We start from the raw sequence: 11,382 nt of genomic DNA, 5'->3' as shown, positions 1-11,382 counted from the left end.
TAGCATGCTACAACGCTATCTGTAACATGCGTAAAGGACCAAATTATGTTACTCTGAGTTGTGTACCTGAAAGATTGGTTTAAAATGATAGCATGCACCAAGTACCAAGAGACGACTGATGTGCATACCTACAAAATTAGCTTTTAAAAAAGCTATAATGCTAATCTATAGGTAACAAAATATTTGACACTAAGGTGTATAGCTGCAAATAAGCTAGCATGCTAATATTAGAATGCTAACGATTGTGCCGTGGGCCGTTGAAAAATGAGCTGCGGACACACCTGTTTTAAAAAAAAAAAGTTAGCTTGCCTGAGAGAGGCTAACCTTGGCTTAGCAATGATTTACATTTCCTTGTGCTAAAGCTGAAGAGCTTCCTGTCAGACAGGAAGCAGGGCGCTCAGGCTAGAAGCGTCAACCCCTCACAAAATGTGCAGTGTGTCGTTTTTCTTTAATTAAAAAAGATTTGCAAGTAAAAAAACCTGTTTACTTCAATTAAAAAACGATTTGCAAGTAAAATAGCAATTTTGCTTAATTAAAAGAAACGATTTGCAAGTAAGACTATATTTTTTTCTTCAATTAAAAAAATGTTTTGCGAGTTAAAAAGTGTTTCTTTGAATGAAAATAAAAATGTTTTATTCAATTAAAAAAATATTATTTTAATCAAAAAACGCTTTGCAAGTATTAAAATATATTTAATTAAAAAAACAATTTGCAGGTTGAAAAAAAAATTCTTGAATTCAAAAAAATTGCAAGTCAATTTATTTACTTTCATTAAAAAAAATAATTGACAAGTAAAATGTTTTTATCTTTAATTAAAAAAATATTTGCAAGTAAAAAATGTTTTTCTTTAATTCAAAAAAGATTCACAAGTAAAAAAAAAACATTTATTTCAATTAAAAACAATTTGCAAGTAAAATTTTGCTTAATCAAAAAAACGATTTGCAAGTAAAACTATATTTTATTCTTTAATTTAAAAAATGTTTTGCGAGTTAAAAAGTGTTTCTTCAAATGAAAATAAAAATGTTTTATTTAATTTAAAAAAAAATGCAAGTTAAAAAAAATATTCTTTTAATCAAAAAACGATTTGCAAGTTTTAAAAAATATTTAATTAAAGAAACAATTTGCAGGTTGAAAAAAAAATTCTTGAATTCCAAAAAATTGCAAGTCAATTTATTTACTTTCATTAAAAAAACGATTCGCAAGTAAAATGTTTTTATCTTTAATTTAAAAAATATTTGCAAGTAAAAAATGTTTTTCTTTAATTCAAAAAAGATTCACAAGTAAAAATTTTTTTTTTAAATTTCAATTAAAAACAATTTGCAAGTAAAATAGCAATTTTGCTTCATCAAAAAAACGATTTTGCAAGTAAAACTATATTTTATTCTTCAATTAAAAAAATGTTTTGCGAGTTAAAAAGTGTTTCTTTAAATGAAAATAAAAATGTTTTATTTAATTTAAAAAAAAATGCAAGTTAAAAAAAATATTATTTTAATCAAAAAACGATTTGCAAGTAAGACTATATTTTTTTCTTCAATTAAAAAAATGTTTTGCGAGTTAAAAAGTGTTTCTTTGAATGAAAATAAAAATGTTTTATTCAATTAAAAAAATATTATTTTAATCAAAAAACGATTTGCAAGTATTAAAATATATTTAATTAAAAAAACAATTTGCAGGTTGAAAAAAAAATTCTTGAATTCAAAAAAATTGCAAGTCAATTTATTTACTTTCATTAAAAAAAATAATTGACAAGTAAAATGTTTTTATCTTTAATTAAAAAAATATTTGCAAGTAAAAAATGTTTTTCTTTAATTCAAAAAAGATTCACAAGTAAAAAAAAAACATTTATTTCAATTAAAAACAATTTGCAAGTAAAACTTTGCTTAATCAAAAAAACGATTTGCAAGTAAAACTATATTTTATTCTTTAATTTAAAAAATGTTTTGCGAGTTAAAAAGTGTTTCTTTAAATGAAAATAAAAATGTTTTATTTAATTTTTAAAAAAATGCAAGTTAAAAAAAATATTATTTTAATCAAAAAACGATTTGCAAGTATTAAAAAATATTTAATTAAAAAAACAATTTGCAGGTTGAAGAAAAAATTCTTGAATTCCAAAAAATTGCAAGTCAATTTATTTACTTTCATTAAAAAAACGATTTGCAAGTAAAATGTTTTTATCTTTAATTAAAAAAATATTTGCAAGTAAAAAATGTTTTTCTTTAATTCAAAAAAGATTCACAAGTAAAAAAAAATATTTATTTCAATTAAAAACAATTTGCAAGTAAAATAGCAATTTTGCTTAATCAAAAAAACCATTTGCAAGTAAAACTATATTTTATTCTTTAATTTAAAAAATGTTTTGCGAGTTAAAAAGTGTTTCTTCAGATGAAAATAAAAATGTTTTATTTAATTAAAAAAAAAATGCAAGTTAAAAAAAATATTCTTTTAATCAAAAAACGATTTGCAAGTTTTAAAAAATATTTAATTAAAAAAACAATTTGCAGGTTGAAAAAAAAATTCTTGAATTCCAAAAAATTGCAAGTCAATTTATTTACTTTCATTAAAAAAACGATTCGCAAGTAAAATGTTTTTATCTTTAATTTAAAAAATATTTGCAAGTAAAAAATGTTTTTCTTTAATTCAAAAAAGATTCACAAGTAAAAAATTTTTTTTTTATTTCAATTAAAAACAATTTGCAAGTAAAATAGCAATTTTGCTTCATCAAAAAAACGATTTTGCAAGTAAAACTATATTTTATTCTTCAATTAAAAAAATGTTTTGCGAGTTAAAAAGTGTTTCTTTAAATGAAAATAAAAATGTCTTATTTAATTTTAAAAAAAATGCAAGTTAAAAAAATATTATTTTAATCAAAAAACGATTTGCAAGTATTAAAAAATATTTAATTAAAAAAACAATTTGCAGGTTGAAAAAAAAATTCTTGAATTCCTAAAAATTGCAAGTCAATTTATTTACTTTCATTAAAAAAACGATTCGCAAGTAAAATGTTTATCTTTAATTCAAAAAAGATTCACAAGTAAAAAAAAATAAAAAAAATTTAAAAAACAATTTGCAAGTAAAATAGCAATTTTGCTAAATTAAAAAAACCATTTGCAAGTAAAACAATTTTTTTTTCTTCAATAAAAAAAATGTTTTGCGAGTCAAAAAGTTTTTCTTTGAATAATAATTTAAAAAAAATGTCTACTAAAAAAAATTGCAAGTTAAAAAAAATATTTACTAAACCATTTGCAAGTACTAAAAAATATTTCATAAAAAAAACAATTTGCTTGTTAAATTGTTTTATTTTTTAAAAAGTCTTTTTTTCCCTGGCAGGTCGCAGGACACTTCCGCGCAGCTTCATGCCGCAGGAAAACCTGTTCCAGCTGGTTCCTTCCAGCCGCACGCGCAGCTACAACGGAGACAGCACCTTGCAGTACAGCGAGCTGCGCCAGCGCGGCACGGCCAAATGTGAGTCTTTCTTCTACCTCCCATTTTCAACGTTCTCAACTCCTGTTTCCCCCGGTCTGCCTGCTCATGCTCTGACTGAATCAACAGCGCCTCTGCTGGCTGCGGCCGTGTAGTGCACCACCTTTACATTTTTTCCCGAAAAGAATGCGAAAATACAATATCGGCGGAAATTTTGCGTGAATGCTGAAGAGTCAAAGCCCGACTGAAATGCTAACAGTTAGCGTGGTGGCCAAGTAGCGTCACGTAACAGAAAATATGAGCCAAAAAACATGGCGTGCTAACAGTACTATGCTAACAATAGCGTGCTCATGGCTAACATTGGTGAAATACCAAAATAATGACGCTGAAATGTACACCTGCTAACATGTTGAAATGCTAACTGTAATATGTGTCAAGTGCCAAAATATATTACTCTGAGGTGTGCACCTGAAAGGATTGCTTGTATCGCACATGATATCACACGCAAGTAAACACACTGCAGGACCGCTAGCATCGCACAGGATATCACACACGGCAGGAGCGCTTGTATCGCACATGATATCTCACACAAGTAAACACGCTGCAGGACCGCTTGTATCACACATGATATCTCACACAAGTAAACACGCTGCAGGACCGCTTGTATCGCACATGACATCACACACAAGTAAACACGCCGCAGGACCGCTTGCATCGCAGATAATATCACACGCAAGTAAACACCCCGCAGGACCGCTTGCGTCGCACATGATATCACACACAGCAGGAGCGCTTGTATCGCACATGATATCTCACACAAGTAAACACGCTGCAGGACCGCTTGTATCACACATGATATCTCACACAAGTAAACACGCTGCAGGACCGCTTGTATCGCACATGACATCACACACAAGTAAACACGCTGCAGGACCGCTTGCATCGCAGATAATATCACACGCAAGTAAACACCCTGCAGGACTGCTTGCATCGCACATGATATCACACACGGCAGGGGCGCTTGTATCGCACGTGATATCTCACACAAGTAAACACGCTGCAGGACCGCTTGTATCACACATGATATCTCACACAAGTAAACACGCTGCAGGACCGCTTGTATCGCACATGACATCACACACAAGTAAACACGCTGCAGGACCGCTTGCATCGCAGATAATATCACACGCAAGTGAACACCCTGCAGGACTGCTTGTATCGCACATGATATCACACACAGCAGGAGCGCTTGTATCGCACATGATATCTCACACAAGTAAACACGCTGCAGGACCGCTTGCATCGCACATGATATCACACACAAGTAAACACCCTGCAGGACCGCTTGCATCGCACATGATATCACACACAAGTAAACATGCTGCAGGACTGCGCTTGTATCGCACATGATATCACACACACGTAAACATGCTGCAGGACCGCTTTTATCGCACATGACATCACACACAAGTAAACACACTGCAGGACTGCTTGTATCGCGCATGATATCGGACACAAGTAAACATGCTGCAAGACCGCTTGCATCGCGCATGATATCACACGCAAGTAAACACGCTGCAGGGCCGCTTGCATCGCACATGATATCACACACAAGTAAACGCCCTACAGGACCGCTTGTATCGCACATGATATCACACATGATATCACACATGATATCACACACAAGTAAACACCCTGCAAGACCGCTTGTATCGCACATGATATCACACACAAGTAAACACGCTGTCTTTTGATGTGGCATTGATATCAATATGTGATTGATACAGCTCTACTGATGAGCGTTGGTGACTAAAATGCATGTCAAAAAGTACTTGCAGTACAAACACTTTGTAGGACTCAACAACGATACCAGAAGTGGCAGAAAAAGAAATGTAATGGTTGATAAATATTCCACAATTATCTCACACTGCACTCAATAACATTTTCTGCGTCAAGTATTTATTATTTGTGGCGATACTGTGAATGATGCAGTCCATCATCTTGTGCCGGCAGCGCCGCGAGCGCCGGTCAACTGGCGGCAAGGCAAGCTGCTGGGCCGCGGCGCCTTCGGGGAGGTTTACCTGTGCTACGACGCCGACACGGGCCGCGAGCTGGCCGCCAAGCAGGTGCCCTTTGACCCCGACTGCCAGGAAACCAGCAAGGTGAGCGTAAATAAACGGCAGGTGTGGTGGTGCGCGGCATCCTGACGCCTTTGCGTGCAGGAAGTCAACGCTCTGGAGTGCGAGATCCAGCTGCTGAAGAACCTTCGCCACGAGCGCATCGTCCAGTACTACGGCTGTCTGCGGGACCTGGACCACAGGAAGCTCACCATCTTTGTGGAGTTCATGCCCGGGGTGCGTACTTCTCACCAATACAGGGTCACAACTGTTTTTTTCTTCAATTAAAAAAATGTTTTGCGGGTAAAAAATGTTTTCTTTAAATAATAAAAAAATTAATATATTTAATAAATACAAATTTCAATTAAAAAAAATATTTACTTTAATCAAAAAAACATTTGCAAGTATTACAATTTTTTAAATTAAAATAACAATTTGCGAGTAAAAAAGGTTTTTCTTGAATTAAAAAAAATTGCAACTAAATTATTATTTACTTTAATTAAAAAAAATATTTGCTCATAAAAATAAACTTTCCTAAAAAAATATTTGCAAGTTAAAAAATGTTTTTCGTTAACTTAAAAAAATATTTGCAAGTAAAAAAAAAATGTTTTACTTCAATTAAAAAAATATTTGCAAGTAAAATAGCAATTTTGCTTGATTAAAAAAACGATTTGTAAGTAAATCTATATTTTTTTCTTCAATTAAAAAAATGTTTTGCGGGTAGAAAAAAAGTTATTTAAATAATAATTTTTTTTTTTTTTTTTTTATAAAAAAAAATAGAAGTTAAAAAAAATATTTACTTTAATCAAAAAAACATTTGCAAGTATTACAATTTTTTAGATTAAAATAACAATTTGCGAGTAAAAAAGGTTTTTCTTGAATTAAAAAAAATTGCAACTAAATTATTATTTACTTTAATTAAAAAAAATATTTGCTCATAAAAATAAACTTTCCTAAAAAAAAATATTTGCAAGTTAAAAAATGTTTTACTTCAATTAAAAAAATATTTGCAAGTAAAATAGCAATTTTGCTTGATTAAAAAAACGATTTGCAAGTAAATCTATATTTTTTTCTTCAATTAAAAAAATGTTTTGCGGGTAAAAAAAAAAAAAGTTATTTAAATAATAAAAAATATATATATTTAATTTAAAAAATGCAAGTTAAAAAAAATATTTACTTTAATCAAAAAAACATTTGCAAGTTTTACAATTGTTTTTAAAATAATTTGCAAGTAAAAACATTTTTTCTTGAATTCAAAAAAAATTGCAACTAAATTATTATTTACTTTAATTTAAAAAAATATTTGCTCACAAAAATAAACTTTCATAAAAAAAGTATTTGCAAGGGCCCTTGGCGGCTTGTCCAGGGTGTAACCCGCCTTCGGCCCGAATGCAGCTGAGATAGGCTCCAGCAACCCCCGCGACCCCAAAAGGGACAAGCGTTAGAAAATGGATGGATGGAAATATTTGCAAGTAAAAAATGTTTTTCTTTAATTAAAAAACAATTTGCAAGTAAAATAGCAAATTTGCTTCATTAAAAAAAAGATTTACAAGTAAAACTATGTATTTTTTTTTCAATTAAAACATGTTTTGCGAGTTAAAACGTGTTTCTTTAAATTAAAATTAAAATTAATAAATTAATTAATAAAAAAAAATTGAAAGTTAAAAAATATATTATTTTAATCAAAAAACGATTTGCAAATATTAAAAATTATTTAATAAAAAAAACTATTTGCAGGTTGAAAAAAAAATTCTTGAATTCCAAAAAATTGCGAGTCATTTTATTTACTTTCATTTTAAAAAACGATTCGCAAGTAAAACAATTTGATCTTTAATCAAAATAAATTGCCAAGTAAAACATTTTTTTCTTTAATCAAAAAAATGATTCACAAGTTAAAAAAAAATATTTACTTCAATTAAAAACAATTTGCAAGTAAAAAAAATGTTTTACTTCAATTAAAAAACAATTTGCAAGTAAAATAGCAAATTTGCTTCATTAAAAAAAAGATTTGCAAGTAAAACTATGTATTTTTTTTCAATTAAAACATGTTTTGCGAGTTAAAAAGTGTTTCTTTAAATGAAAATAAAAATGTTTTCTTTAATAAAAAAAAATTGAAAGTTAAAAAATATATTATTTTAATCAAAAAACGATTTGCAAGTATTAAAAATTATTTAATTAAAAAAACAATTTGCAGGTTGAAAAAAAAATTCTTGAATTCCAAAAAATTGCAAGTCATTTTATTTACTTTCATTTTAAAAAACAATTCGCAAGTAAAACAATTTGATCTTTAATCAAAATAAATTGCCAAGTAAAACATTTTTTTCTTTAATCAAAAAAATGATTCACAAGTTAAAAAAAAATATTTACTTCAATTAAAAACAATTTGCAAGTTAAAAAAAATTGTTTTCTTCAATAAAACAAATGTTTTGCCAGTCAAAACGTTTTTCTTTGAATAATAAAAAATATATATATATTTAATTAAAAAAATTGCAAGTTAAAAAAAATATTTACTTCAATCAAAAAACCATTAAAAAAAACGATTCACAAGTAAAAAAAAAACCAACTCAAATGTATTTAATTAAAAAACAATTTTCAAGTGTAAAAACATGTTTCTTCAAGTTAGAACTTTTGGCAGTAAAATACAACAGTGGCTAACGTACCTCACAGTGTTTTAGCTACTTCTAGATGACTAATCCTCGCCTCCATGGCGACAAATAAAAAAGTATCATCCCTGCAGGACGTAGTAAGCGCCAAAAAACAATTTTCTTTAATTAAAAAAATATTTGCAAGTAAAACATTTTTTTGCTTAAATAAAAAAACGATTTGCAAGTAAAACAATGTTGTTGTTTTTTTGTTTTTTTAAATAAAAAATTGTTTTGCAAGTACAAAAGTTTTTCTTTTAATAAAAAAAAAGAAGTTTTCTTTCATTAAAAAAATTGCGAGTTAAAAAAGATATTTACTTTAATCAGAAAACCATTTTCAAGTATTAAAAAAATAATAATAAAAAAACTATTTGCAGGTTAAAAAAAATTTTCTTGAATTAAAATAAATGCTAGTAAATTATTTACTTTAATTAAAAAACAATCGGCAAGTGTAAAAACATGTTTCTTCAAGTTAAAACTTTTGGCAGTAAAATAAAACAGCGGCTAACGTACCTCCACAGTGTTTTATCTACTTCTAGATGACTAATCTTCGCCTCCATGGCGATAAATAAAGAAGTATCATCCTTACAGGACGTAGTATCAGCCAAAAAAAAACATTTTCTTTAATTAAAAAAGTCAATTTGCAAGTAAAAAAAACAAATCTTTAATTAAAAAAATATTTGCAAGTAAAACATTTTTTTCTTTAATTAAAATTGGATTCGCAAGTAAAAAAAAAAAAATACAGTTTGCAACTAAAATAGCAATTTTGCTTGATTAAAAAAACGATTTGCAAGTAAAACAATGTTGGTTTTATTCAAATAAAAAATTGTTTTGCAAGTAAAAAAGTTTTTCCTTTAATAAATTAATTTTTTTTTTCTTCCAAAAAATTGCGAGTTAAAAAATATATTTACTTCAATCAGAAAACCATTTGCAAGTATTACAAAAGATTTAATTAAAAAAAATATTTGCAGGTTCAATTTTTTTTTCTTGAATTAAAAAAAAATGCTAGTAAATTATTTAAATTAATTAAAAAAAGATTTGCCAGTAAAAATAAACTTTTATTAAAAAAAACAATTCGCAAGTCAGAAAAAAGCAACTCAAATGTATTTAATTAAAAAACAATTGGCGAGTGTAAAAACATGTTTCTTCAAGTTAAAACTTTTGGCAGTCAAATAAAACAGCGGCTAATGTACCTCCACAGTGTTTTAGCTACTGTTGCATCTGACCAGTCTACCTCTCAGGGAATTATAGCCACTGGTCAATCCCAAGTTCTTTCAGATGGCATGCAGAGTAAGAAGGACCACCAAGACAGAATAGGAATATTATCATGTTTTACTGAAGCTTCAGGAGATCATCCTGAGATGACGGTATGACTGTATTGATGTGGGCTGGTCTCCTGAAGCTTCAGTAAAACATGATAATATTCCTATTCTGTCTTGATGGTCCTTCTTACTCTGCATATATGTCATCTGAAAGAATTTGGGATTGACCAGTGATTTTAATTCCCTGAGAGGTAGACTGGTCAGATGCAACAATTCTTCTAGATGACTAATCCTCGCCTCCAGGAATAGCTAAACATGCTTCACTACACACCGTAGGAGGATACAATAGCTAACAGCAAGCTAGCGCTCCTCAATGTAAACAAATGGGTGGATCCACACAGACATTGACTGTAACGATACCAAGTTCAAGAGGCGTACATAATCGATACCACAATGATTACATTGATATTTGTTATGATGACACTACTTGTCTGTGGCCATGGAAACATGCTCCAAGCAAAGTAGTGTGGGTGTCTCCAAACGTCCTGAAGGAAGGTGAAGACCGGGTGTTGTGGTCCTCAGGGCTCCATCAAGGACCAGCTGAAGGCGTACGGGGCGCTGACAGAGAAGGTGAGCAGGAGGTACAGTCGTCAGATCCTGCAAGGTGTGTCCTACCTGCACAGCAACATGATCGTGCACAGAGACATCAAAGGTACCCACATCTGGCCTTCATTTGCTGTAATGTGTGGGAAAGTCACCAGTGTTTTAGTCACTCCACTCAGAGTTGTATTTTCCACACGGACTCCTTGTGGCACACGTCAGCTCTCAAACTTCCTTGAAGTTGGGCTGACTTGTTGGAAGCAAGATGGCCGACTAGAGGAGGACAAAGTTGAAGCAGATGGAAGATGATCACTCATATTTACAAACCATCTATAATTATTGTATAGCAATATTATTTATACATCTATAATTATTGTATATTATTATTTATACATGTATAATTATTGTATATTATTATTATTATATATACATCTATAATTACATATAATTCTTGATGGGGGTCATGTGACTTTCATGTAACGTCCTGGTGGAAGTCATTTGACTTTCTGGTGGCAGTCATGTAACTTCCTTTTGGAAGTGAGGTGACTTCCTGATGGGGGTCATGTGACTTCCTGGTGGAGATCATGTGAATTCCTGGTGGAAGTCACGTGATTTCCTGGCAGAGATCATGTGACTTCCTGGTGGAGGTCATGTGACTTTCATGTAATGTCCTGGTGGAAGTCATGTAACTTCCTGTTGGAAGTCGTGTGACTTCCTGGCAGAGATCATGTGACTTCCTGGTGGAGGTCATGTGACTTTCATGTGACGTCCTGGTGGAAGTCATTTGACTTTCTGGTGGAAGTCATGTAACTTCCTTTTGGAAGTGATGTGACTTCCTGATGGGGGTCATGTGACTTCCTTTTGGAAGTCATGTGACTTCCTGGTGGAGATCATGTGACTTCCTTGTGAATTCCTGGTGGAAGTCATGTGACTTCCTGGTGGAGATCATTTGACTTCCTTGTGAATTCCTGGTGGAAGTCATGTGACTTCCTGGCAGACATCATGTGACTTCCTGGTGGAGGTCATGTGACTTTCATGTAACGTCCTGGTGGAAGTCATGTAACTTCCTGTTGGAAGTCATGTGACTTCTTCGCGGAGATCATGTGACTTCCTGGTGGAGAACATGTGACTTCCTGGTGGAAGTCATGTCACTTCCTTTTGGAAGTGATGTGACTTCCTGGTGGAGGTCATGTGACTTCCATGTAGCGTTCTGGTGGAAGTAATTTGACTTCCTGCTGGAAGTCATTTGACTTCCTATTGGAATTCATGTGACTTCCTGATGGAGATCATGTGACTTCCTTGTGACTTCCTGTTGGAAGTCATGTGACTTCCTGGTGGAAG

The 11,382-nt window shown here is 31.0% G+C and overlaps 1 protein-coding gene across 1 annotated transcript in view; it reads left to right on the top strand.

The window, feature by feature from the left end:
* map3k22 (mitogen-activated protein kinase kinase kinase 22) overlaps window positions 1-11,382 on the top strand; it is a 71,096-nt gene that overhangs the window by 53,906 nt on the left and 5,808 nt on the right. Inside the window, exons 12-15 of the mRNA XM_062020668.1 lie at window positions 3,328-3,462; window positions 5,434-5,582; window positions 5,643-5,774; window positions 10,024-10,153. Of these exons, the coding sequence (XP_061876652.1) occupies window positions 3,328-3,462; window positions 5,434-5,582; window positions 5,643-5,774; window positions 10,024-10,153 (546 nt within the window). The remainder of the gene's footprint in view (window positions 1-3,327; window positions 3,463-5,433; window positions 5,583-5,642; window positions 5,775-10,023; window positions 10,154-11,382) is intronic.

This window comes from Entelurus aequoreus, linkage group LG15 (assembly GCF_033978785.1).
Source record: "Entelurus aequoreus isolate RoL-2023_Sb linkage group LG15, RoL_Eaeq_v1.1, whole genome shotgun sequence".
Taxonomy (NCBI): domain Eukaryota; kingdom Metazoa; phylum Chordata; class Actinopteri; order Syngnathiformes; family Syngnathidae; genus Entelurus; species Entelurus aequoreus.
The sequence above is the reverse complement of the archived record's forward strand: the minus strand, read 5'-3'. Positions and strand labels throughout refer to the sequence as shown.